General features: G+C 48.7%; 5 protein-coding genes and 2 non-coding genes across 7 annotated transcripts, besides 3 other annotated features; 2 read left to right on the forward strand and 5 right to left on the reverse strand.

Moving 5' to 3' along the window:
- Positions 1 to 542: 542 nt before the first annotated feature.
- On the reverse strand, positions 543 to 3,059 carry FMAN_10105 (uncharacterized protein; the record flags this gene model as incomplete). Its single annotated transcript, XM_041820743.1, has 1 exon — positions 543 to 3,059. One exon carries the CDS (start codon positions 3,057 to 3,059, stop codon positions 543 to 545), a length of 2,517 nt encoding a protein of 838 aa, XP_041686593.1.
- Positions 3,060 to 5,008: 1,949 nt separating this feature from the next.
- Positions 5,009 to 5,014: a sequence feature (Short protein (FMAN_10106, CVL00806.1) was converted to a misc_feature.).
- A 56-nt stretch (positions 5,015 to 5,070) lies between these two features.
- Positions 5,071 to 5,125: a sequence feature (Short protein (FMAN_10106, CVL00806.1) was converted to a misc_feature.).
- A 96-nt stretch (positions 5,126 to 5,221) lies between these two features.
- Positions 5,222 to 5,232: a sequence feature (Short protein (FMAN_10106, CVL00806.1) was converted to a misc_feature.).
- A 4,673-nt stretch (positions 5,233 to 9,905) lies between these two features.
- Positions 9,906 to 15,690, reverse strand: FMAN_10107 (uncharacterized protein; the record flags this gene model as incomplete). Its single annotated transcript, XM_041820744.1, has 3 exons — positions 9,906 to 11,205; positions 11,252 to 12,445; positions 12,587 to 15,690. 3 exons carry the CDS (start codon positions 15,688 to 15,690, stop codon positions 9,906 to 9,908), a joined length of 5,598 nt encoding a protein of 1,865 aa, XP_041686594.1.
- A 667-nt stretch (positions 15,691 to 16,357) lies between these two features.
- On the reverse strand, positions 16,358 to 19,948 carry FMAN_10108 (putative ATP dependent RNA helicase; the record flags this gene model as incomplete). Its single annotated transcript, XM_041820746.1, has 1 exon — positions 16,358 to 19,948. One exon carries the CDS (start codon positions 19,946 to 19,948, stop codon positions 16,358 to 16,360), a length of 3,591 nt encoding a protein of 1,196 aa, XP_041686595.1.
- A 720-nt stretch (positions 19,949 to 20,668) lies between these two features.
- On the reverse strand, positions 20,669 to 20,762 carry tRNA. Its single transcript has 2 exons — positions 20,727 to 20,762; positions 20,669 to 20,704 (listed from the first exon to the last, which is right to left on the reverse strand). It is a non-coding gene; the product is annotated as a tRNA-Ala (tRNA).
- An 805-nt stretch (positions 20,763 to 21,567) lies between these two features.
- FMAN_10109 (related to SNA2 Integral membrane protein) lies at positions 21,568 to 22,117 on the forward strand (the record flags this gene model as incomplete). The annotated part of the gene is made up of 2 exons (XM_041820747.1): positions 21,568 to 21,625; positions 21,675 to 22,117. 2 exons carry the CDS (start codon positions 21,568 to 21,570, stop codon positions 22,115 to 22,117), a joined length of 501 nt encoding a protein of 166 aa, XP_041686596.1.
- Positions 22,118 to 22,253: 136 nt separating this feature from the next.
- Positions 22,254 to 22,353, forward strand: tRNA. The gene is given in 2 exon segments: positions 22,254 to 22,291; positions 22,310 to 22,353. It is a non-coding gene; the product is annotated as a tRNA-Leu (tRNA).
- Positions 22,354 to 23,170: 817 nt separating this feature from the next.
- FMAN_10110 (uncharacterized protein) lies at positions 23,171 to 24,457 on the reverse strand (the record flags this gene model as incomplete). Its single annotated transcript, XM_041820748.1, has 2 exons — positions 23,171 to 24,230; positions 24,390 to 24,457. The coding sequence occupies 2 exons, from the start codon at positions 24,455 to 24,457 to the stop codon at positions 23,171 to 23,173; spliced, it is 1,128 nt and encodes a 375-aa protein (XP_041686597.1).
- Positions 24,458 to 27,727: the final 3,270 nt, after the last annotated feature.

Raw genomic sequence — 27,727 nt, forward strand, 5'->3', positions numbered from 1 at the left:
GTTCTCTCGGGCTAATTTGGCGCGAGTGGCACCGCGGCATCGACACGGTCATGTTGCCGAGGCCTCCAGATTTGCCTTGTTCGGTCTTCTCTCCGATGTGCCTCAGCTAAGCCAACGAACACTCACCTACAAAGAAATGGAAGCCAGAGATTTGTACGATCATACAGAAATTCACATTATCTAAATTTTATCTCATTATTTGTTTGTGGTCTCATCGCGCAGCCGATTGTCGGGGTGGTCAAGTCCAACGAGCTATTGGCACGGCACTCAATATCTCAGTATCCTTCTTGATCTGAGACTGTGATCTGAGCAAGTCATGACGATAAGATGAAAATCTAAGCTGTACGCAGGCTTAACTCACTAATGCTCCGCAGAGAAGTCTTCCTAGCACAACTTGGCCCGACTAACAGTGATCGAAGCCAACTATAAGTGAAAGCTGCGATTGTTCATTCACCAAGCCTCTCCTTGCTTCACTCGACAAAAACGCAGTTCACTCGAAAATGCCTGATATTACAATAATTACTACCCTAGTAACACATTCCCTACTCAATAACGATATCCTCTCCCAATCTCCTCAGCGGCAACTCCTCCACCATCTTCTCCAACCGTCCACACCTCTTAACAACATCCTTCGCCTCCTCTGGAAATCCCATCCTCATCCTCCCAACCCTCTCCCACACGATCCTACCCTCCCTCTCCGTCCTCTCTACAACAAGAAGCATAACAAGCGCCTCTTCTACAAACCACAGCACCGTCATCTGTTCACCGCGCGCATGACGCTCAATGTACTCGCGCATTGAACCAGCCCCGCGACTCATTCGTACATCTACGCTGACGCGGTTGAAGATCCATCCGTCGGGGTGAGAACGTGCTTTTACGCGGTCAAGAACGAAAGGGTTGGGGACGTGGATGCCGTAGGGGCGGACGTGAAGATTCGGTGGGGAGGGAGGCATGCCAGTTACGGCGGTCGAGGCGCCAAAGTCATATGCTACGGTTCCGTCGCGGTTGACGAGGACGATGTTGGGTGAGTACGTCCAGCGGATAGAATTAGGATCGTTGCGCGATACGTGCGTGGCGGAGACGTAGTGATGGTGGTTATGCTTGCGTTGGACGGCTTTCGTGTCGGGATCTACCACTGTGATAGAGGAGTAGAGATCAACGGGGCCTTTCCAACCCGCCCATGTCCAGCTGGGCATGTGAGGACGTCTCGTGGCGATGACGCCTTCTTTGTGGTGCCAGAAACATGTCGACAGAGCAAAGATGTCGCGGGTGCGTGGGAGGCCTTGGACTGCTGGACCTTGATCCATTTGCGGTGCCCAGAGGGGAATGCCGAGGATGTTGAACATCTTCCCACGTCCTACAGTCGTCTCGAGACGTCTTAACATTCCGAGGAACGCATCTAGCGAATCTCGGTCATACGTCAAGTCTCGTCGTGTGTAGTTTCCGATGTGTTGGTCTGCTTCTCGGAAGATACTAAGCGTGCTTGGATCTTCAGCCTTGCCTGGTAGTCTCTTCCAACGCTCCCAGCTTCCATCAACGAATGAAACACCGTTGAAGAGACCAGGACGCATAAAGTCACACATCCGCTGCTCCTCCATGTCGTGGTAATACTCAAGCGGTAGGATGAGTGATTCAGGACAGCACATGCCCTCGCATTCCCAGTACATCTGTTGATCCGTAAAGATCAAACGCCGCCTTGCAAGGAGACCTTCCTGATATGTCCAGCCTCGCTGATACCACGTTGAGTTCTTAATCGCCAAGCGTGGGTCCTGAAGACTTGATACAAGTGTGATGTTGGAGTTGACGAATTCGTACTTTGGCTGAGCCGGTCGAGTTCGTGATCCCACGCCAGGAAGACCATAATCCGCGTCCTCGCCACAAGCTGCAATGATTGCTAGTATGGCACCTTCAAAGATATCATCCATCCTTGCAATCTGCTGCATCCGCTCTGCCGGTTGAACCTCCGCCATGCATAGACGATCAACCCATAGATATCTGATACCGAGATCTTTGGTCGCGATGACAGCATCCCATACAACCTTGGGCCATGTTTCAGTTGTCTTGTTTCCCCAGACATAACTCAACGCCGCATATCGTTCTGTGATGGAAGCAGTGACCACCTGGGGAGGATTCTTTGCGCAGTCGACGAGCTTGAAACCTGGCATCTCTCGAGTAACGGGTTTTCGGCCACATCGTCCCTGGTGATAGAATTCGCAGAACCGTAGCCAATCCACTCCAATGCTCATATCAATCACACCCTCCAACTCACGACCCCAAATACCACGTTTCTGCCAACCGGCATTATCGGTCATGGAATTCGCACGTGAATGTTTCCCTTCTGATCTAGCGCTGAGAAGTTCATTCGGTGGCTCAGGCATTGTTCGATAGAGCATACCAGACCCTCGGAACCAATCAGCGCTCACATCCCAGCTCAACGCGCCATCACCGCTCTTTTTGGGGACCACGCCTAGATATGCTGGGCTGACGCCTTTGATCTTATTCTTTGCCGAATGGCCCTGCTCAAACATGCTCTGGTTGTCGATGAGGTAATTCGTATCGCGACTTGAGAAACCAGAGAGATACAGATCGCCCTCTCCCTCGCTGGGAATGTGCACTGAGAGGAAGAGCTTGCAGAGGGGACATTTTGTGATGAAGCGATTCTCTTCAAGCTCCTTTAATCGGCCTAGAGAATGCTCCTTGTTCTCAAACGTATCCGCAGATGTCGGATTCAGAGCTCTCATGAAGAAATCATCCATCGTGTCAAACGTAGAGTCGATGTCAGCCGCCCAGCCCGCACACGCAGTGCACAGATTAGGGTCTTGCGGCTGTCCTCCCGATCTATCAGAATGCGCTGAAGGACTGCGACTCTTGCGCCAGCTGATCCTCCGAATGAGAGAAGCTCTCCTGGGCTCTCGGTCGTCATCAGCCGGGGGAGGATCCACAGTGAGATGCTGCATCATGTTCTTGAGAGGGTTCCGTGACCGACGCCTCTCAACGCCACCGCCTGGGGAGACGGGAGGCGTGATGGTCGGTGTGCCTGGGTCCAGCATATCCGGCATTGTGACATACAATGGTGAGCGAGTGAGTGAGATTTGGTGAGATTTGGGTTCGGCTGCCCGAAGATTGAAGTCGTTTTGGCGCCGTTGAAGCTCCGTGATTATCGGGTGGAAACCGGGTGTCGTTGACCCCCGTCTCGGCTGCTAGATTCCGGTTCTCCACTCTTGGCGCTGGCGCCAAAGGATAAAAAAAGAATGAAGGGAAAAGGAACAGGGATAGTTCTTATTAGTGGCGTTTAAATAAGGGGAATAAAACGCTGAAGAGAAAAGAAAAAGGGAGGATGGAGATGTAGAATAAGGTACTCAGTAAAATGATGAGTACGGAGGCGGTCGCTATAAAAAGATGCAGAGCCGCTGCCAAGTTAAAATATCAGGCGGTTATTTCGAGATCAATACAACACAACCAACAGAAACTAACTTGTCAAACTCCTTCGGACGCGGCGCAGGTTGGTTCGTGAAGCGGGGCTTGGGGGCCAAGTGATGGAGACAATGAAGGAGAAGAAATAAACAAGCGGTAAAGAACAAAGCGAAGAAGCAGAGACTCTTTCAAATATAAGAGAAAAGAGTCGCTGATGGTATATTACTCGCCTCAAATTAGATATTGGCAGAAAAAGCGGCAGCGAGATTCGATCCGAGATGAACACAGCAAGGATCAACTGAGACACCCACATGCAGTTAATTCTCAACCTGGGCGATAATACCACTAAAAAGACTCTGAATAAAACTGCATTTAATAATAAGAGAAAGAGTCTGGTTATTTCTTTGTGAACGAGGCTGGTTATACACAGCCTCACTTGGCGGTCACTTGGCGGGTTGAAAAAGATGCAGAGTGCGGAGATTCACGATGACGTAATTTGATGATTGTGAAACAGCCTCACAATTACTGACGGTTGTGCTCTGTATTGGCCAAGGGAAACATGAGCGAGCTGTCTAAGTGGGCTGTTAAATAGGTCGTTTCAATCCTTTTATGGCGCAGCGGTCACTGAGTCTCACTCAGATCAAACGCTTTGACAAGATGGACCCTGTAGGATCTGATTTGATCCGCAGCTAGAGATGATCCTGTCGCCAAAGATAGATCATGAATGCAACGAGATCTCACTGTCAAAACACTGCCCCGTCCAAAAATGATTCCATCAAGACATCGAGCCTAGAGTTCAAAGGGTATATAAAGTCCATGGATCCATCTGCACAGAACACGTTGGTGTAGATCATGTCAGCCTTGAAGCGGGGAACATTGCTTTTGTCTCGACTCTACCCTATATCACCAAGATAATGTGACAATCTCACAAACTCCTCCACTACTTTGTCTTTATTCATATCTAAATAGCCTCTCATCGAGTAAATGATATCACGTCCATGTCAGTCCGGACCGTCGCGCTCCTTCACGCCAACATCCGAACCAGAAACGCCATCTCCTCGGCCGTCGCCATGAAACAGCCCGAAAGAGGGGTTAATTCATTCTGATCTTATCCATCTCTAGTATGATTCCAGCTTAGCTTCTAACGGTTGCAGCGGCTATCTCAGATTCCTCAAGGATCATCTGCTTCTATCTCTTACGTGTGACATCGCTTAGCCTAGAGCTAGGAAACTCTAATATCCTCACCATGCACGATATCATGTCGTCCCGATAGCAACCGCGAGTATCGAGATCTAGCTACTGTTGTCGAGATTCATGCAAGGCGAGTCAAGATGTCACATGAGATGAGGTACATGTTCAAGGCATGCAAGCTTCAATTGTCTCTAAACTGCGTTGCCATCGAAAGTTGGCGGTCCCAGTCCATCACCAGCATGTCTCTTGTTTCTTTCTTTCCTTTCCATTGTACCTATCCATCCGACTTGCTCGTTGAGCTCGCATTAGATGTCCTCCTGTATCGTATCATGGACGCATGGCCCTTAGAGGCCTACGAGTATGGTTGTCATTGCCGAGTGTCGTTGATGATGGTAGAAGGAATTTAGTGCTATAGAATAATTAAAAGCTGTTCAATATATGGCATGATGTCTGGCAGGAGCTAACCTTGCAGCAAGAGCAGCTGGTGGAGCAGCTAGAGGCCTCGTGGTTGCAGCAAGAGCTAGATAGTGTTAGTCAAATGCTCGATGCTTCACCGTTGCGACTATTTCAGGCTCGATGACCATCAAGATGCAGCGGCAGATTGAGAGGAGCTCACCAGGGAGACATGTTGATAGTTGTTGGTGAAGAAGGTCTTCGAAAAAGTTGTAAGTGTTGTGTGTGTGTGTGTTGAAGTGTGAGATTGTTGGATGATGAACAAAACCTGATTTGAGCGAGATGAACCGCCCTTCTTATACTTTTCTGATCCTCATATTCTCAGCCATCTTCGATCATACTCCATCTCTCAGTTGTCTGATTATCGCGTCCAGCGTGGGTATGGGCGTGGATGGAGGTGGGAGTGACTCCACTCCATTTGCATCACCAACTTGTCTCGAGTCCAACCAAGTCTCAGGGTCCTCCCAAGTCAAAGTGACCTTCACCCCGCATGCCCATGTACGATGTGGGAGGCCCATGTTTCTGTAATTGGCCGAGATGATGCATAGTGGTTGCGCCGAGCCTCCACTACAGGGAGAGCTCTCCACCGTGAAGCTCCAGCTCAAGCTCTACTCGCGCCGTCCCGAGATGCAGCCACTGCGAAATGAGTTTCGTGGCCACCGGCGCTGCAACGTAGACTTGCCCCTATTGAACCAAACGGCAGTAGATGTGGAACTGGTGGTTTCTTTCCAGACAAGGTAGGATTGGCATGCTACTGAGGCCTGCCGCTGACATCGTAGTGGTATCGCCACGTAACGCATGCAGATGTAGTTCGCGAGACATGCCCAGTACCTATGGATGTCTTAGCTTGAGCCGGTTTCCGATAGCTCAGTGTAGCTGCCAGGGACAAGGCAGCTCCTGAAGCAAGTCATGCTTCCATGGAACTTGGACACTTGAGAGTGGGGGTTCATCCTAGCGACGACAGAGCTTTGGAAAGGCTCAAGCCGGACTGACTAAAATAGCTTCGTCCATTGTCCACACCGGTGAGTAGGGGCCTGAGCTAGGGTTGCAAGAGAAAGAGGGAAAGGATGTTGTGCCTCGAGACCCTGCGTCGAAGCCGGGGTAGTTCCCCTTTGGGCCTACCGAGACGTCTTGCCCTGTACGTGGACGAATCAAGAGAATAGATATGCCGGATGGGGGTACACACAGAGCGAGAAGGTGTAAGAGGAAGCGATGAGAATGGATATGAACATGTGAGTGGAATAAGAGTTAGACTTATTCGCCGAGTGGGGTAGGGAACCAAGACAACGAGACGGCCGGATAATGTGAGGCAACCAATAGCAGACGAGCTATGTCTGATGGATGATCATGTTAGAGTGAAGCCAACAACAATCGAGTAACGCTTGCCGCTGGAATGATAATCAACAACAAAGATAATCATGCAGTAGATGCACGGCGAGGACTAGTTCATCATCGTGATACGTGAACGTGACGAACCAGTGTGATGAACAAGCCTATCAACAACAACGGAGTGTGATAGGCATAAGTGAGACGGATCGATGAGGGATAATCGAGAACAACGTGGGCATGGATGGGGACCACAAAAGCCAATACGTTGACGGCTCAGAGTCGATTAGTTCTGTACCATTCATGCATGCATCCCGCGCATGCATCTTTGGCAAGATTGGGCAATGATTGGTGTGTTGGGCCCTCTTACACGAAGCGAGGATGGGAAACACAAGGCAGTGAAAGTATATCCCAAAGCAATGGAGAAAGCGTAGGACTATTGCGCCCGTGAATGATGAGACTTTAGTCATGGGAAACCCATCGGGCTACCGGAGGTGTGGGTGCGGACGTGGGAGTGTAAATAGGATCGAGAGTGTGTGATTGATCCGTGGGAAACGATGAGCTGTCGTGACCCACGTCTAACGCGGCAAACGAACATGATAATAAGAAACAAGATATCTTGAGGGAAATAACGGAGAGAAAGAGGGGCTAGAGAAAGAAAAAAAGCTGAGACGTAGGAGATAACGGCGGAGACTTACATCCGTGCATGACGATCATGCTAGGACATGAGAATGCCTACTGTCCTCAACACCAGGTATCTCTGGTGAAGCGATCAATATTGGATCAGGTCAAGACAAGCGTCTCCTCATCTGCCCTTCTACAGCACACCAAGGGCGGAACAACATCATCTCATCATGAGCATCAACTACTTCGCTACATCATCACACACCAAAGTCCGCTATCACACGGAGGCAATCCGGGATCTAGGCATCGTCTCCATACGGGGCCACCGAGTCTCCCCGCCCGGTCTGAGCTGATAGTAATGACGCCCGAATTGGTCTTGTATCCAGTCATAATAATCTCAAGGCGTGGGATGGAGACAAGGTCTCGGAACTCGGCTGGGTAGTTTGTATCATGATGGAAAGTCGAACCGGGATATCTCTCGTGGGGGGACTCAGGGATATGGCTTCGTCGTGAGACTTAGGAGTAATAAGGCCGTGATAATGGGGCCACTGGTCGTGGCCCTTGTGAGAGGACGTGGGTGAGGTAAATGTTGTATCCACGGTCTGAGAAGTTGAGCTGAGTCCGGGTCGAAGTCGAGGTCGGTACCGAAGGACACCGAAGGAGGCGATGAACAAAAGGAGGCGAGTTCTCGATACAGGATACGGTTCCGTGATGATCGAGGTTGGTGGCTGAGGGTAGCTGAGCTGCTGTTGTATTACTCACATGGAAGAACTTGAGTCCCTCGATCCATGGTACTTTTCGGGTATAGCAAACTGACACTGACTAGAGAAGTAGCCTCTCCCATGGCTAGGGCGATGCAAGACTTTCTCTTGTCATCGACGATCAATCACCAAGCAAGTGCTTGTTCATATTGAAGACTCCAAGAGCCAAACCAAGGGACGCCCTCATTCTTATACTCATTTCTCACCGTCTCAGCCTTATCAACAACCCCCAGGGTCCTCCCGCTAGACGCGGCAACAATGATGCAACGCACACTATATCAGCATCGACAATGTCCGAGATCAACTCTGTTTCTGGCTGTTTTTCGAGGCCATCGCATCAAATTTGGTGGTGTTGGCACTGGGAAAGACATCAGGGTTGTCCATCAAGGTGCTCACTTGTCTATCCGGGTTCTCAAAACCAGATAGGGCAGGCGCATGACGATAGTGACGTGATGGAAAGATACAACAGAAATACATCAAATTGGGCGAAAACAAGATGTATTCTTCTATCTTGGGCTTAAAACGACCTTTATGGGTAGAAGATAATTGGTTGACTGCTGAAAATGGTGTCGTGGTTGATTCCTGTGAAATAGCCGCAGAATAATGAAACAGCCAAATTGTTGCTGGCCTGTGTCGAGTGATTCCTTCTGAAACTCGCGAAATAGATTCTATAACAAAAGGAGAGACCCGAGAAATAACTTAGATTCTCTCCAAATAGTCCAAAGCACCTGCTTGCTGATATATGGGCTTCTAGCTCCCTCACAACCTGCTTTCCATCATGCATTACACAGCATCGATACCCCTGACCTCAACCGATTAGATGCTTCCTCTCGATTTATATCAGCGTAGGATTTGACTGCTTCCATCCTCATGCATCGACCAAAGAAGCTGCCATCTCCAAAAATTCAAAGACAATGCTCATATGACAACCTCGTCCCCGTTCGTCATTGCTCGAGTGATATGCCGAAAAGAAAGTTATCTTTTTCTTTATGATTCTTCCCAACTCGATATTCCAGATCAGTTATATGATGCTGCGTCCATGTATAACCATTCTTGACCGAACAGTTATCTTCCATCAGCTTCACGATAAAACCCCTCGTCTCTCAGTCTCGTTCCCGCACACACCGATGTACCTCCTCCCTCGACTGAACGCAATTCGTTAGAATGTCTCCTATAATCTCAGAATTACCTGTTATCGACCGATATCCTCTTTTGGTTGGCTGGGTTCGAGAGATGTAGCGTTCGAGATCGGACACTCCCATGAAATCATAATCTTATACAAGTTTGAATATCTCGACGTTGCAAAGGCTCCATATCTTCGATCTTACATCATTGTCATGAATAAAATACCAGGAGATCAGTTATATAGTGTGTTCAAGAAATTATGACGGTATACCCCTCTGACCTTTCTTATTTGCTTTGCTCTCATTCTTACCTCGAATGCCACTGTTTGTCCACAAGACAGACCCCCAACCAGTACCCTAGAAAAGCGAAAATTAGTACCGAGATATAATGTTAAGCCTTTATACTTTTAATGAAAATAAAATAGTGTGGGACTTTTACAGCGTTGGAAGACGGGGCGACACTGCAAGCATCGGTGCGGCACTATAAGAGACAAAGCAAACTGCATATCCTAGATATTATTGCACTTAACAAGACTGTTTATTTTAAAGTATGAATTGTGTAACCAATCACGGACAGACAAGAAGTCACCCCCTGGGAACAAGAAGACTTCGAGCCTGAAGCAAGGCGCCAAGATTGACTGTTCTAAAGACCTACTAAGTTAGACTAAATTCGCCTAAGACTTTTCATCGTTTAGGATAAAGGACCTAAGTTTTATTGTCTCCTGTGAGTAGCTTACAATCTCATAAGTTAGGGGCACTTCATTAGAATGCACTTGGTACATTACAATTATCTTCAGATGTGTCCTATCAGTTCTTCTTCTACACCCAATGCATCCAGTCCTATCATACAAAACCATCCCCGGCACAGTAGGGAAACATGCAAAAAGCCTTGCGGAAACCAAGCCACCTCAACCACCAATACAAAATACAGAGGTACTTTCCTGTGGTATCTCTAGGCCCGACTCACCGGAATCATTGGCTTCTCAACACACATACGGGCGAGCGCGCGACGCTAAAACGGCTCAAATCCCCGCGCAAGTATACAAAGGGAGACAGGCAATGTCCTTCCTCTCATAGCCCTCTTCATCCTCGCGAATCGGGTGAGCGAGTCCATCATAGACTCTGATGGCAGCTGGGGGACCTCATCACCGCTGCCTGAAAGTTTGTAGTACGCACTTTGTCGTCCGCCGGACCATGGTTTTATGGGGATGAAAGGTCCGTTGTGTGCTTCTTGCGTAAGACACTTTGTCTCGTAGTGACGATTGACTAAGGCCCATCGAAGGAGACGGGGATGGAGCTTCGCTGCCTCGGTGACAGATCTTGCAAGGACTTCACCTCGTCTTCCAGTTGTGAGGTATGCTAGCCTTGCGCCGTGACGGACAAGGAGCTTGAAGCATTTGAAGGCTCCGATGCGAGCAGCAAACACTAACGGTGTTCCTTTCCCATGCCACTCGTGCTCAATGTCCAGACCGACATCAAGTAACACCTGCAGGAGCTTCGGATCGTCCTCGAGGATAATGGAAAATGATGGAGTGTGTTTCTCCTCCGGTTCAAAGTTCACTAACCGAGCACGATACTCACGTGGTATGCGCTTGATGATCGCCTTGAGCTCCATGGACGAGAGTTTCCTATTAGCAAGAATTTCGCTAATTAAGAGCGGTTCCTGTTCTGCAAGTCGATGAAAGTCAAAATTTCCATTCAGTACAAATGACATGCCCTCAGCAACCCCAGAGATCGCACTCGTGAGAGTACTTCCGGTCCCTGGCCTTGCCTCGTAGGGATCCGCTCCAAGCTCAATCAACTGGCGAAGGGCGTCCATTTCGGCGTCAGCCGTTTCGAAAGTGATGTTGAAGAATGTCACAGGACTTGCGCCATTGCTCAATAGACAACGAGTTACTTGGAAGTTGCCGTGGGCAACAGATTGTCCCACAACTGACGCGCCGCTGGCAGACAAAAGATTCGGGTTGGCGCCCGCTCTTAAGAGTGTAAGCACCATGTCCTTTTGACCATAGTAGGCAGCCAGGTGTAGGGGGGTTGCAAGTTCTGAGTTTTGCGCGTTGACATCGGCTCCGTTTTTGATGAGGAGTTTGGCCACATCGTGATATGTCGTGAAACCATGCAATCGATTCCTGCCCTCTCCGGCCAAAAGACGTATCACATCATGCAGAACCGTATTATTGGTCGCTTCAGTATTATCCGAAGTAACTTGGTTCTTCATGTTTAGGACGTAACGTAGAACTCTCTGTTGAATGCTCTCGTCTGCAGAAAACTCGAATCCATCATTAACACCAATGATTCTTCTTATGAGCGTCCTGCTACTTGTCAGTATGACCTCTTGTTCTTCTATTTATCACCTACCAGTATGCCTGAGCATGCTCAGTTAGGTGATTGATGAATATCTGAAGGACGAGTTTCTGATGGTAAACAATATCATATCCACTGTTCCGGGAGGAGTTGAAAAGGGCTTGGATCGGTGACATTGGAAGATGGAACCATGACATCCCCATCCCCAAATAAGCATCTAAGCACAGTTTGTAGTAGGAGCGCGCTTTTTCTGAAGGGATAAACAAGTCAGTTGTCATCAGCATTCGAATATTCTGGCATGCGCAAAGAAGTGCGTTGAAGCCATCCGGCCAATGTTCCCCACACCCTGCCACAAAACCAGTAAGCCCCAACTCCACCAGTTCCAGCATAGGTCGGATCTTGTTGGTCGCTGCCGTGTAACTGAGAAGGGTACAGCCTCCACAAGGCATTATGGCCGACCCTAAGTCCTTCTTTGAGGTGTGGTCGATGATAGAGTTGAACAAAGGGTCTCGGCTGAGTTGATAATGATCTATCGCATCTGCTATCATGGCGCCTATCTGTCTTGGTTCAGAAACTTTCTGCTCGTGGGTTGCTTCACCGTGAGATGACTCTGGTAGCGAGTCACTGTCAGAATCGTCGTTGTCGTCCTTTTGGGCTGGAACTGGGTTCAGTAAGATGATACCCATGTCCTGGGGATTGTCATAGTCCAACAAATTATCCTTCATACACTGAATCAATTCTTGATTGCCACTAACGATTGCCAAGAACAGAGGGGTTCTTCCTGACAGGTCTTTCATACTGAACAGACGTTTCGAGTATCTCATTAATATTTTCACACAATCCAAGGAACCGGCCCTTACAGCGAGGTGGGCGCATGTTCTGCCAAACCGTGGACTAGTGGCAGCTATCATGTCAGCCAGAGGTGTGGCTTCTAAGAGTGTTGTGAGGGCATCACGATGGCCCCCGGCTGCCGCAAAATGCAAGGCATTATAAGTATCGCGATCCTCCATGTGTTCGTAAACGGCTAGCCAAGGAAACTGTGCCGACCCGACTTTCTCGATTATCATTTCAAGGATAACCACATATCCAAGTTTTGCCGCAAGAAGATAGGCACTGATGGAATTTGGCGGCGCCAAAGAGGCATCTGCGCCTCGTTCGATTAGCAATCGCCCTAGGAGGATCTTCTTTGAGCAGATCGCGATCATGAGCAATGACGGGGATGGTGCGGGTGATTTCATTGGTGACGGACTAAGGGAGCAAGAGTTAGTTAGATGACCTAAGTTTAGGATACATTTAGAAAAACTTGGGTAAAAAGAGGATAAGTTAAGGATAGCTTTGGGTGAACTTAGGCAGAAATAGGATGAGTTTAGACCAGAATAGAAGACTTACGCAGGAATTTCCAAGCCATCAACATCCAATCCCCGATCAATTAGCTGACCGAGAAGTTCCACAGCGACCGCTTCATCAGCTACTCGTACGAGCTCTGTGAATGTATACTGCTGCTGCTTCCTAATCTGATGTGGCTTCGTGTTGTGGAGAACGGGCCGGATCATGCTAACGTCGATAGGCTGATGAGCCAGAAAGGTCTCGAAAACCGACCTCCCTTGAAGGGGCATGCACCGCCGAGGCTTGTGTACGTCACAGCCGCATTGGGCCAGCAGCTCGACGACTTCTGGCATACCAAAGTCGACGGCCGCCCACATCAGATGTGCCGCCTCTTCCTCGTTGAAGAAGCCCATGATGCCGAACTCGCCGTCCTGCAGATTCTGATCGGAAAGCCAGGTGGTTAAGATAGCGGTGACAAATGGAACCTGCCAATTATTCCATTTCGGTTGGCTAAAGGAGAACTCACCCTTCGTCGCTATGCAGCTAACGGCCCATTTTTTGCTCTCCTTTTCATAGTCTGCGAGGGCGCCCACTGTGACCAAGCAGGATATAGCCATGCACATAAAAGAAGATAGGAAATAGAGGGACGAGGGACATCGAAGCGAACCAGTACTAATCAATGGGAAAACATCCTGTGTGAACCGCACCCAGATCCCCCGCCCCTTTGAGTCTCGCGACTTTATGACTTCAGGGGTAAGAAGCCGCATATAGGCGCTACGTGTCATGTTGGGAAAACAGGACGGATGTAACGATGGACTATTAGTCAATCGGCCTTCCTTCAAGAGCTTGACGTTTGTGATGACTGTCTCTGCTGCCGTTGTGCCATCAGCGAATGGCCGAGAGGGTCCAGCCCTTTCAAGTACCAATGAGACCATCTCCGGTGAAGCCGACATATTAAGTGACTTAAGGAGTAATTCATCATTCATGTTAGCCTGGGGAAAGAGACGGAACAGCTGCCGTACCAGCCCGATATTGCCCCATTCGACAGCCCATCGAGCCAGGCTCTCATTGCCCTCCGCTCGTATGTACCCTTGGCTTTTCTCAAGCAGAAAATGAGCTGCAAGCGGTGCGGCGGACGTGGAGGTCTTGGGAGACTGCTGAAGAGCCCTGACGTGAGCAAACGCTGACAGCAGTGGCGTATGCCCTTGTTCATCGACGGCGTTCAAGTTGCGGATCTTGTAAGGGTCGTTGTCCCACAGGAATTTGAGTATGTCGTCTTCGTTAGTGGCGGCGAAGTAGTGCCAAATGTTGCGGCCCCCGTTGTCCGTATCAAAAGTCGGTGCACCGTGTTCGAGAATCAGCTTGGCCATGGGACTAACTTCATTACAGAGCATGAGTGGTGTGCGACCGCTTGAGTCTTTGGCTCTAATATCAGCCCCGGCTTCAATCAGCATTTCCAGAATCTCATTCTGTGCAGATTCCGCAGCCATGTGGAGAAGAGTCTCTTCCTTATTGTATTTGAAGTTGGCATAGAATCTTGGGTCTTTGATCAGCCGATCCACCAAGATCACATTGAAGTCCAAAACGGCACTCCGAACGGCAGCCGCAAAGTTGCTGTCTTTCAATGTGTCCACCTTTCCGTCACCTAAGGGGGAAAGCTTGATGTTGGCGTGCACCATGAGTCGAGCTACCAGCTCTTGGATCCAATTGTGCTCTGTGGACTCTTTTTCGATGTCGACCAATGTCAAGTCATAGACGTATGTAAGCAGGCGCGCAAATCGAGTTCGGTGAAGCAGACCACGTTTGACTACAGGTTCTCGTTGTAAAAGGAGACAAAAAGAAGAGTCTAGGGCAACTCCTTTAGCGATGTCAGTGGATCTTTGAGCAGAATTTGCAAATCCTTTGATGATGTTTGTAAAGATTGCTTCATGTTTGGTCTTCATTGCAGTCCAAAAGGCCAAACCTGCTAGTGAAACCTCTTCAGTGGCATCTTTCCAAGAATACCGAAACGTGCAATCTGCGCCATTTTCGACAAGCAGTAGGATAGTTGCCGCCTGATCGACATCAGAATCGTTACCAACGAGAAGACTCGGCCACGATACTGGCTCCGTACGGGTGATGAGAACCTTGCTGCCTACAAGGGCGCAATAGAGTGGCGTGCCGAGAAGACCGGGCTGGTTGACGTTGGCGCCCATTGATAGAAGGTCTCTGCAAAGATTAGGCAACCCGAGGGCAGCAGCAATATGAAGTGGCAAGACAGATCCGTTGCAGAGCGCATCAGTCAGTTCAAGAAGATATCTTGGCGAAAGGGCCATCGTGCCGAATGTTCGAGGGTATGTCTCCCTGGCATATTCAAGAACCCACTGTACGAAGTTGTACGACTTGTGGACACGAAAGAGGGAGCAGACTTGGGGTCGAAGCTTTTGCCAGTAGATCTCCGCGTATTTTGGCCACCTTGTAGCCGCTATTCTATATGCTGGCTCTGTGATGCGGCGTGACTGGACTAATGTCATCTCTTTGTTGTACTCTGCAGGTTCGCGATCATTTTCAGGCGAATTCAGGATATTTAGCCAAACGGAAACATCTTCGGGTCTTGCTTCACCCTGCTCATCGTCATAGGGGGTCTGCACAGGTGATTCGATAGCCTCTGGATCATATTCCTTCTGGACCAGAAGTTGGGGCAATGGTTCTGATTCGAGTAGAGTGAGCCGAAGTGAGATATCCTCGAGGGTGTCTGAGATTCCGAGCACAAACGCTAGTTTGGATCGGATGTCATGGAGTGATGATCTAGCGGCTTTGATCCCATCAGAAGTGGCGAGATGGTGAAAGGATTTTATGGCAGTAAGGAGTATCTCATACCCATCGATAATTGGCCATTCTTGAGAAGGGTCATTCTCGGATCCTGAGGCGCTAGGGGTGATACCAATAGTGCTGTCGGCGGCATCATTGTCTACAGACAACTCAACGATGAGGGACTCAAGACTATAGAGTGTGCCCCCAAGAAGTCTCAACTCGATGGTCAAGGATTTGAGGTCATTTCTGTCAGCTTTGGCTCCGTTCTCTGTGGTTACAGATGCAGATGCCTTCAGATGTGCACTGACGCAGGCACAAGCTTCAAATGTGGAATCCTTCAATGTACGAACGGTCTTCAACAGCGGAGGCGACATCTTGATGACTCGAGCTCATGTTTGTGCTGTTGCTGTGGAAATAGCTTCTCTAAGAAGCATAAAAAGACAAGGTAGTACCATCGAGCGAATGGAGAGGAAGAAGTTGAAGATGGATGGGAGGTGTTCGTCAGTGGAGGCTCAAGGCTGCAGATGTCATGGGTATATGTGGAGGCAACAGCCACCAATCAGTACGATTGACATTGGAGCTTGGGCCACCAAAGATTCAGTAAACTTGGTCAAATTTATGCTAGATCTTGTCTAAATTCACCAAATGTGTCCTAAACTTGCTCAGTCTATCCTAAATTCTTCTAAACTTGTATAACTTTTCTTCTCACTGACACTGACCTTTGGCTCGACGTCTTGAGCTTTCACGGCCGCAGGACCTGATCTTGTGTTTGTAGCGATTCATGATCTTGACGATTTGATCGCGGACGTCTTTTGCGCGACGCATGTCACTAGCTATTGGTTACAGGCGGCAGTGACGAGCAAACATAAAGCTAGGGGGAAGCAAGAAAACTTCAGATCTCGAGCCAAAGTTGCAGGAATATTTATAAATCTTAGAAGGATTTAGGGTGTATTTAGTATAACCTCTATGAAATATTTAGACAAGTTTATTAAGATCTAGGGAAGACTTATTGGTATCTATTCTAATACTTAGGTAAGTGCTCTAACCCCAGGTTCCACCACCGCCGCCTCCTCTTCCGCCCTTCCTCTGCGCACTCAACCTCCAATCATCCTCAGTAGCAAATTTATTATACAGCGGCTGTATCCTCTCCGCCTTCTTCCTCTTGCTCAGCTTATCCGTCGGCGCGACCTTGAAGAAGGTCGGCGCCGCCTCGACGAGCCACTTGGGCTCGATGCTCGTGGTGCAGTGCATGTACTCCTTGCTTGTGAGGATGAGCTCGTGGTAGATGACCCACTCGGCCTGCTTGCCGAAGAGCGCGGAGCTCGGGTGCAGATACACGGGGGTGCCCTCGATGAGGGTCTTGTAGCCCTCCTGGGGGTCCTTGCGAGCTGCGTTGCGGAAGAAGCCTGCGCAGAGGGCCCGGCGGACCTTTTCGGTGTCACGGCCGCAGGACCTGATTTTGTGTTTGTAGCGGTCCATGATCTTGACGATTTGATCGCGGACGTCCTTCGCACGACGCATGGAGCGCGCTTGGATGAAGTTCTCGAAGCACCAGGGTGCTGAGTAGCCGCTCTGCTTCCATGAGTTATAGACGTTGAGAAAGGTCAGGTGATCGCCGTGAGGATCATGGAACTTGGCCTTCTTTTGATCTGCTTGGGACTGCTTCTCTTTAGGGCGATAAAAGACAGTGGGAATGTTGAGCATGGAGACGATGCTGAGGACTTCATCTGCACATTCTAGATCAACAGCAGCGATAAGCACCTTGGCTAGGGAAGGTTCCATAGGGAAATCGGCCATCTTTCGCCCCAGTCGAGTAAGTAGACCTTCGTCGTCGAGGGCACTAAGGGCATATAGCTCCTCCAATGCTGTAAGCATAGTGTTGATCGGGGGCGGGTCCATAAAGTCAAAGTGAAGCAAGTCATTGATGCCCATTGCCTTGAGCATGAGGATTGTTGTGGATAAGTTTTGTCGTTGGATTTCGGGGATACTAGTCGGCAACATTTCAGACTGGTAAGCTGCCTCGGTATATAAACGGAAACACTTTCCAGGTCCAGTTCGACCTGCTCGGCCTGCTCTTTGGTTTGCCTGAGCTTGAGAGATTGGCGTAACTACCAGAGAGTCCATACCCAATTTGGGGTCGTAAGCGTTCTGCTTGACGAACCCCGGGTCGACAACGTAGTAAATCTCGTCAATAGTAATAGAAGTCTCTGCAATATTTGTTGCGATGACAACCTTACGGCTGCCAGGGGGTGCAGGATCGAAAATTCGACTTTGCATTTCTGTCGGAAGTGAAGCGTAGACAGGAAGAATGATGAGGTCTGGTACGTTAGGCCCTAAAGCTTTCATTCTCTCATACAAGACTTCGCATGCCGTGTCAATTTCCTCTTGACCTGTCAAGAAAAGAAGAATATCACCCTTGGGCTCCGTAATATGGATCTGCATGACTGTGACGAGAGCGGTATCCAGATAATCGGACTCGGGCTCTTTTGAATAGAGGATTTCGACAGGGTATGTTCGACCGGGAATGGTGAAAATGGGACATTCGTTGAAGTACGCAGAGAATTTGTCTGCATCGAGAGTAGCTGAGGTGACAATGACTTTCATATCGGGGCGTCGCTTGAGAGCCTTCTTTAGCAAGGCAAACAGCACATCAGTGGCAATGGTACGCTCGTGAGCTTCATCAAGCATGATACAGGAGTATCGTGACATGTCGGGATCTACCAGAATCTCACGCTGAAGCATACCATCAGTCATATACTTGATCTTTGTCGAAGGACTAGTGCAGTCTTCAAATCGAATAGTATATCCGACCTCTTCGCCAAGCTTGCAGCCAACTTCTTCTGCGACTCGCTTGGCGACGGACATGGCAGCCACACGACGAGGTTGCGTACAGCCAATGATACCATCATTGGCAAATCCAGCTTCAGCGAGATACTGCGTTAACTGGGTCGTCTTTCCCGATCCTGTTTCTCCGACTACAATCAAGATCTGGTTCTCGTGGACAGCCTTGATCAGTTGCTCTCGGAATGCATACACAGGAAGCGACTCTCGTTGTTCCTTGATGCTGAGGTTCGTGCGCTTGCCTAGAGACTGTCCCTTTGGAATCACTGCCTTTTTCCATTCGGGCACATCTTCGGAGGGCTGGTTCTTCCTAGCATTCCGCAAATCGCTGGCAAACTTCCTCTTGTCGGGATCAGCCATAGGGTCTTGCCATTGAGAGGATAGGTTCTCTTTGGGCTCGTCCTTCGCAGCTGCGTCGGCTTCTTGTTGCTTGAGCTCCTTGCGTTCTTTCGCCAAGTTGGTACCAGACATAGCTGCTCGGTTCATAGAGCCTTCTGGGGCCTTGACAACGCGAATGGGTGATAATTCCAGGGACTGCTTGGTTTGTCCGGCCAAGAACGGCGGTTCCTCCTCGCGAACCTCAATATCGACATCCTCTTCAAGCTCAAGCTCGCCATCTCCTCGGAGAGTCGCGTTGTAGTCTTCTTCCAGATCAGGGTAATCCGAGGCCTTGGCCACTCCCGATGCGATCAGTTGTCTGATCTCCCACCTTTCGGGGGAAGTCATTCTCTTCTTCTGTCGTCGTGGAGGACCCAAGCTATCTCGAGGCATGCCGGTTGGTTCCGCGAACCCGTCTCGTAGACCTCCTCCTCCTAGCGCTTCCATATTGGCACCAGTCGTCATTCGAGCTTGCGGTTCTAGGTCCTCCCCAGTGGACTGATCAACATCCTTCATTGACAACCCCACACGATCGCGGCCATTCTGGTCCTTATCGAGACTTGTCACCTTGACCCAGACCTTTTGTCCATGCGACACCAAATCCGACGGGTGGTTAACGCGCTGTCCGGCAGACATTCGGGAAACGTGTACAAGGCCATCGACTCTACCTCTTACATTGTGCAGGTTGATAAAGGCGCCAAACTCTTTCAGTCCTGTAACATGCCCCTCGTAGATCTTGTGCAGCTGCGGCGAGTCATCAACTTCAGGAGCTGGAGCGTTGCGAAATCGGTCGTCGTCATCGTCGTGTCGCCGGCGCCCTCGTCGATCTTTGCGCGAATCGCGGTACCCATCACGCCAATCTTCGTCGCCTCTCTCATGCGACCGTGACCGCGATCGATATTTATCTCGTTTTCGTCGTTCTCCCGAGCGCGACCTTCTCCTTCTCCTCCTTGACTCTTTGTCGCGGGGACTTCGACTTCGACTTCGTTTTCTCGCAGACTTCTCTTTTTTCGCCTTCCCTTCTAGACCCTCTAATAGCGCTAATGTGTCGTCGAATGCGCCCGATCCATCGTCACGCGCAGGCTCCTTATCCGGCAGCGTGAGGCCACTGAAGACTTTCTCCTTCTCTTCTAGGGTTCTCGAATGGTGCTCTTCGTGGTTGGTCTTGGCTTTTCCTTTAAATTGTGGGTGTAGAGCAAGCACCAAACGGTCGATACTCTCTATGAGACTGAGAGGAATCGAGGGGAGGGCTTTTGCTAGATCATCGCGGAAATCCTCGAAGTTGCTACATTTGGTTCGTTTATCGATGAGGAATTCAGCCACTGTCTTGTCGTCCAGATTCATATGATTTTTCAACTCTGAAGATACCTTCGAGACGAGGGATAACAGCTCAAGATTCGATAAATCATCCATCGTGTTGTTGTGTTGTGTTGTGGTGACGCTGCTCGGTGCGCAAGGTTGGAAATAAACGAAAGGTATACCAAATAAGTTACCTTCCAGAAAATAAAAAAACGGATGAGTCAGCAAGCAACTCGAAGACAACCTCAGAGGCGCAAATAAATCTAGGAAGTACTTAGGTAAACTAATAGTAACCCAGTCCAATCCTAGTATGAACTTAGGGGAGCTTTTGATTACTTTATTTATGCTTAGTACTGTGGTTAAAGGTCTTGAGTTTCACGCGCTCTGCTGTAGATAAAATATGGGGGGGTATTTATATCCATATGGATCTGAATGTAAGTTTCAAGGACAACCTAACATGCCCGAAGCTTTCAGCTGCCTTTGGAGTAAAATGCAAAAGTTATGTTCAATACAAGTCTTGCTTAAGAGAAACAGCTAATCTTGCTCCAGGAGATAAAAATTCTTCTCTGGAAATTACTATTCAACTAAACATCTTAAGTATAAACTGCCGGCCAAGGCTGTAAAAGCAACTTAAGCAGTAAAAAAAGTAAAATATAAAAATAGTATATAATAAAAAACTTATAAAAAGTAAAGTAAAAAATTATTTACCTAATACTATAGCAATAGTATATAATTAAGAAGTTAGTGATCTTAATAACTGCAAACTTCTCTATGTTAGAAATATTAAGCAAAAGCCAAAAAGTGTGGATAATAGTGGATTCTAACCACCTGTGTTGGACGAACAGGGAATCGAACCCTGGACCACTCCCAGATTCTTCAGAAAACTGAATTATGCTAAGGGAGTATTATACCACTAAACCATTCGCCCTATGAATGTGTGACTTTGTGTGCAAGGACGCTACGGAAGCTGCTCCATGAGGGCACGAAGTTGTCCGAAGCTGTGTGGTAGTCAATTAGCGCGTTGAAACCAGTTTCCTACCTATATTAGTTGTGCGAGCTACTTGACTTGGTAATAGGTAGTGAGTAGTTGAATAAACTTACGGTTTAGCTTTGCATAAGCGATTCGTTATTTGCTTCAGATCCATGTTTTACGCTTCTGCCTGAAATCCATTCATGTCTTGTCGAGAGTGTAAGTGGAATGACGTATGTGAAACCATATCGTTGATTATTGCAAGAAGACGCTGCACTTTTTGTTTCAAATATCTCCTCAGAGTCACCTCGACTACATAGCAAGTATCGCAGTCTAATATTGGACATGAATTCTCAACTCAGTCTATTCATCGCAGCATTTCACGGGAAGTCTTGCTGAGGCAACTTGGCTGCCTCCAGCACTTTTAACTCAGTGATGACCCGATTCTGTGGCTGTCAGCGGGGCTCCAGTGACTGACGTCTCAGCTACAGCCAATCATGCACTCCCTTCTTCCCTGCACAGTCCCTCTTACGCAAGCCCCTCCCCCAGAGACGCCACCCTCCAGGTGACCCGACCTCTGTCTCGCATGGCGTAGCGCAGAACCTCGCAAGAACCCTTCGTCATCGTCAATCAGGTCACACGCTCTTCTTTTCTTCCTCGCACCAAACAAGCATACAAACAACCATCAATTCTTCAACTCAACCGCTTTCTCTTTGCTATCTTTCATTCAAGAAAGAGTAAGAACGCTCTCTACTACGCAACAATGTGTTCCGCCGACTTCTTCCTCGCTTTCCTCGCCATTCTCTTCCCCCCACTGCCCGGTAAGTCCACCAGTTTCCCTGTCGCGCATCATCGCTAACGTCGATTTAGTCTGGGTAAAGTGCGGTCTCTGCAGCGCCGATTCTCTCATCAACATCCTCCTCTGCTGTCTCGCCTACATCCCCGGCCTCATTCATGCATGGTACATCATCGCCAAATATCCTGAGCCGCCCTACGAGTACGAGTCCTTGCCACATGATCGCGAGGGTAACCGCGTTACCTACGTCTACGTCCAGTGCCCACCAGGCCCTCATCAGCACGGCCACCCCCAGAACCAGCAGCCCAAGCCTCAGCCCCAACCTCATCATGGTGGTGCTAGCAACAACAATAACAGCATGAACTATGGCACTCAGAACGCTGGTGGTTCTTCTCGTCCTGCGCCCCAGCAGCATGGCGTGACAAATAACGGCGAGGGCAGCTCTGAAAGCCAGGGCGTGCCACCTTCCTACGCCGACGTCGTCGCTGGAGACCACAAGATTCAGTCCAAGGATTAAACGCGCATCACATGTCTCTCTTACACGGTACGGAAATAAGACAGTGAGATGGCTTCGTCCATCTCTTCGAAATTCCAGCGACTTGTTACAATTTTGCGCAGCCGTCCACCACAACAAGCGGGTCCTAAAGGACTTGGGTGAGATGGCCGAGTTGGTTATGGCGCCAGGTTAAGGTTAACCTTAACACCAATTTCCTGGTGGAGCAATCCTCCTGGGTTCGAGTCCCAGTCTCATCAATGAGTTTCATTTTTGCACATTCTCACGATATTCTTTTTGCTTGAGTTGAGGTCTTAAGACAAAGGGTTTCCCTGCTGAATCATGGGTGCTGCCAGGAGGAACTCGACTCCATACAGGCGCCTGCGTATTCTCCACTTCACAATAATTATATTAGGAGTTTTTGACCTTCGAATACGGTTGGATTCGCGCGTTTCTAGTATAATGGTTCAGTATGGGTATCGGATGCATTTCAGCTTGTTTGTGGTTAATTAGACTTACTTGCGTAGGCCTCAGCCTTGAAGGCTTGTTTCAAGATTCTACTAGGATATGAAGTTTTATAGGCACAGGTAGTTCACCAAAACCAGTTAAAGCATTGTTTGTTCTATAAAAACATCGTGTGCGTGATCTCTTCCCATTACTTCTAGACCGGTTGTATCACATGTATAAGTGAAAAGAGTAGGTTACTTATGCTTATAACCTCGTATAATAGCCTAATCCTGTATACATATATATTGTACAACTAAATTCAGATCCTTCAACGCCAAGTCCAAGACCAGACATTTAACAGGATGGCCGGTTAATGGCAAAACCCCTTGTGAAAACAAAGCAAAAGTAAAAGTTCAATTGTCATATCATGGACGCCATGCACCTAGCCGCAGCGCAGCGCAGCTGTTTTCTACGTTCGATCATTTGATCCCCTTTCGATCCTTTAGCACATGGGTATCGAGCTCCATTTCCTTCTAAGCAGAATGCTTTCTTTATATCCGTCCCCATTTTAAGCCGTTGGTTTTTTGTCATGATCATAAAGGGTGCCCTTTTTCATTTCCGTGAACGTATTTACGCCATCTCTTGGAAGATGCGTATAAGACTCCTCACACCTGTCAAGGCGTTCTCGTCGGGTCCTTGGCCGGGAGTCCATTCGGCGTGGGCAAAGTCAATGAGTTTCAGGGAGTATATTTGTGGCAGGGAGGTCTCGAGGTCCGAGTCTTCGTCTAGCTCGTCTTCGTCGTCCAGAGCGATGCCGCTATCAACCCTCTTGGTAGTTCGAGCTGCTTGGCCGATACCTGCCTCTGCGTCGATGAGTGCGTTGTTCTCTTCAATGGCGCTTCGGAGGGCTTCGCCATCGCCCTCAAAGATGAATAGTAGCGAAGACGAGTACATTCGGCTTTCATGTCGTGAGAGAATCTCTTCGACTCTTTGGAGATCGCGGATAAATGCTGCGCAAACAGCCTTGCCGAGATCTTCATCGATGCCAGCGCTTTTGTTGAAGATGAATTTTCGGAACTGATCCACGACGTTTTCTTGGGTGACTGTTGTTCGGCCATAATCCTTATCGTAGATCTTGTAGTTTTCCTCGTCCAGTTCCGAAGCGTCCTCTGATCCGCGGTAGACCCGCATTCCTGCTATCCGAAATCCCAAGCTACCGTGTGTCGTCTCGGCCGAGATCTTGTCGAAGCGCTGCTTTTTTTGTTGAGGGGCATCGTCGGCCCAGAGTCTTACTCCCAACTTGACATCGAGGATGTTGGGGCTCTTGAAGCCAAAGGTAGCATTATCCAGCACAACCGCCTTGTCGGTCTTGATCTTGTTATCCTTGGCTGGGACCCAAGTATCACCATCTTTTTGTTGTGTCGCTGTAGCGTGAGCAACCTGTTCGGTCACCGAAGCGACAATTTCTTCCTTTGACGTCTTGAGATCTCCGGCGTGGGAGATAACACCAGCCACAGCCTCGTCTATTGTCTTCTCAGTAGGGTCGGTAAGTAGGAGGGATCCCATAAACAATGGCATTATATCGGCGAATTCGGGATGTCTTCGATTGGCAGACTGATAGAAATCGATCTCGGACTGTGTGCAAGGCTTGATGAATAGTTCGCCATCGGGGGTACAAAGCGTGCCGGCACTTGAGTCATCGAAATTAGCATGATGTAGACGAAGCGCGGGGGTGGCATTGTGACGCAAATATAGGTGCCAAGCCAGAGCGACAGAGGCGTTCTCAAGGGAGGGCAAATTGCTCGGATGAGAAGCGCATATGCAATGCGAAAAGGATCAAGGGACTTACTGGCCGGCGACAGCGTAGTTGTAATCGCGAAGCTCTTTGCGATCAGGCATTTGTTTTGATCCCATCATAGTTGGTGGGATTGTGAGTGTGGCGGTGGGCTCGCGCCGGTCTTGGGTGTAACAGCCGTAAAAGGGAGCACGCACTGCTTGCCTGATGAAAAGAGAGAGGGAAAAGGGCAATCAATGTTGTGAGAAAAGAAGCGATCACGGTCCGGAAGCGACTGGCGAAGGAATGTTATAGAAATGTCGAGGGGTGAGGGCGGTGAAGAAGCCTGTGGAGAGATGCGCAGTTGTTGAAAGGAATTGGACTGGACTTTGATTTGAAGCTGAAGGCTGGAGCAAGCGATGGATTCGAGGGCGTGGCTCAGTTCGCAGGGTTGAGCGAGTAGCGTAGCGTAGGTAGTGGTCGAGTCCGGAGGGGTCAGCTCAGCGCAAGGCGAAGCGTTTATAGGGACCAGTGCGTTAAGTAGGTTTGATTTGAGTGGAGCGCCAAGTGAGGCGAGTTTCGAGGAGAGAAAAAAGATGGAAAATGGCCACTATAGATAGGATAGATATATAGATAGGGAATAAAAGAGATTCTTGAAATCAGGGTCAAGCACGATGAGGTCTTCCAAGAAATTCAGGGGCGCAGAGAGCGAGAGACAGAATAAAAAGAACTGATCAGCACAGGATCAACCCCCAGTCTTGTCTGTCTTGGTCAAGGTGCGACACGTCAAGGCACAAGGAGACGAGTTTGTTCAGAGGGGACGGTTCCGCTTCGTCCGCAGATACAAGGCGCTTGTACTGTGCTATACTTGTTGCTCCCGTCTGAGTGGCAGTAAGATAGAAAAATTAAAAATGGAGAGATCCGAGTGGCGATTTTGTATGTAATTTTTGTAGGCAGTCTCCAAGCCTTCCTTGGTCAGCGTTTGTGGCGGATGCAACGGACCAGTGGGAAATTAGAGGATGATGTGAGGCCAACGATGATATTTCTCTGACAAGAGCCAGTCAGACGAGGTCTTGAAAGGAATTGTGATGCACGAGATTGATGGGAAATCGTCATTAGATGGGCAATTCACGGCCTGTTTATACAGTATTCCTAGTATCAGCCGTGAATGACAGAGCGGAACGAGCTAGTGACTAGGCAACTCAACGACAACCTCATTGAGCACCTCAACTTACTCAAAGTCCTAGGCATTACACAGCCAACCAACAAGGTACAGTACAGCCCGTGAATCGCAAAACATTTCCCCTCAAAGCGATAGCGAGACGAGCCCCGAATGACGAAGGCGATCCGTCGACAAGCCCCTCATCTCAGCGGCAATACCAGCGAGTCAACGACCAAACAACAGTGAGAAGTGAGCCCTGTCAAGCGCTCTGCCTCGCTGAGCCACGGCCAACAAGAACAGGGGTCCAATTCCATTGGCGCTGGGCATACTCATACTCATACTCTGTCTCTCTTTTGTATTTTGGCACCTTTTCGGTCATTTCCAAGAATCGACATGTCTCACTGTCCAACGTTTTGCTGGTTACACGTCGCAACGACCTAGTCTATCATCAGACCCAACCGGGGTGTTTACGATATGCAAGGAACACAGGGTTTCTGGATCACGGATTTGTTCATGTGCTGCGTGTGTTTGCCTTGCTGGCGTTTTCGTTTGGGGACATGAGCGGCGATCTTGCTGTAAACTTGCGATCTGACTTAAACGAGGGTTTGCTAAGAATGGCACGAGATTCGCCATTTCTTGGGTACAATGCTATTGATTCGTAGATGTAGCGGATTAACGAGCCTGAGGCCGAGACAAACGCGGAACGGAAGAGAAAATATGTCTGTAGCCTACAATATCCATGCATGTATCATGCATACACGTAGATGAAGCCTCAGCGCCTCAACTGACACTCGAGTTGAGCTACTATCTCAACCCCATACACATACTCGCTATGCAGTCCGAGCTCAACCGGACTCTTTACACATCGGTTGAAACACCAAGAACAACATTACTACACAAACATTCAAGTGGTACAACCTCAAAACACCACACATAGTCTCACTATCTATCACAACCTATCAGCTACACTCGTTCAGCTTAGCCAAAAACCGCCTGGTGACCTCCATCAACTGACCCCAGAGCCAATAGCAACCCCCACGAATCAAATCAAGATGCTTGTGCCTTTTCCCTTAAATCCCTCTTCTGTGTTGTCGACACCCTTTTCTTGACCGGGATGGGCCGGGCCGTATTTACCGGCGTGGTTTTGGCTGGTGCTCGCACTAGGGTATCGTGAAAGCCTTGCTTTCAGCCCAGCTGGGATAGGCATTTTGGCTTGAGAGATTTCCTGGGATTAGATGATAGCTAGTCTGATCGGAACTGTATTCACATACGTAGTATAGCACACTAAGTCGTTGAAGTAGATGCATGCATCAAAGCTAGGCGCAATACTAAGCTGAATCCTGTCGCAAACGCATAAGTTGGACATTGCATGATTGTTCTCGGCCTTATCATATATTGGCTGCATCTTGGTAAACTCACTCAACAAAAAGAGACATGTTCAACGGAGTCTCAGCCTCCAAACATAAAGGCTAGGTGGAAAAAATATCTTGATGTGGATCTGTGTCAACTCGATATCTCGTTGATGTGCTTCGATCTTCAAAACTTATTGGCAACCGTCGTTACCTGTGTGTGTATATTCTATCCATCCTCCGGGGAGAAGCAGTGGCATTAGTCTCGACAATTTGCTGTATGAGATTCTATTTTCATAAACCCGATGTCTTAACTTACATATCATAAGAAGAGCTTGATAAACATATCTTAGTATTGAAGGACTTAGTTGACAAGCATTGGGAACACTAATAGACCTTAGAGCTTGAAGCTTTAGTCGACTTGTTGATTGTGGACTGAAGCTGCGCATCCCTTTCCTTTCGGAAGCATTTCGCATGGTACTTGCAATTTATATAGCACCTACGTTTTGAAGCAAGAGTAAAGCTTCAAGGGAACTTGCAGCTCTGAGGCAGCTTGCCGCCTCCTACACAACTGCCCATGTTTGAGCCAAACAGCGGCAAACAACTAACAAGCCGATTGTCCATTTCAGACGGAAGTGCATTCTGTTCATACGTTGCTCTGTGTTATAAGTGTTCTTTTCTGTCTCTGAATTTCTCAATTCGGGAGAAACGACTTTTGAAGATCCTAATGCCGACACAGGTCCCCCTTTTCTAAAGTAGTCACTTTTGACACTGCCAGCCAGCTCCTAGGAATCTCTTCGTCCCGTCTTTAGGCAGGTATACATAGGTAAATTCTTCGCGCGTTCATCTAGCCCATGAATCATAGGGCTACTGACTAGGTACATAAAGCCTCGGAATTTCTC

The sequence above is a fragment of the Fusarium mangiferae genome, assembly GCF_900044065.1.
Source record: "Fusarium mangiferae strain MRC7560 genome assembly, contig: FMAN_scaffold011, whole genome shotgun sequence".
Classification (NCBI taxonomy): Eukaryota; Fungi; Ascomycota; class Sordariomycetes; order Hypocreales; family Nectriaceae; genus Fusarium; species Fusarium mangiferae.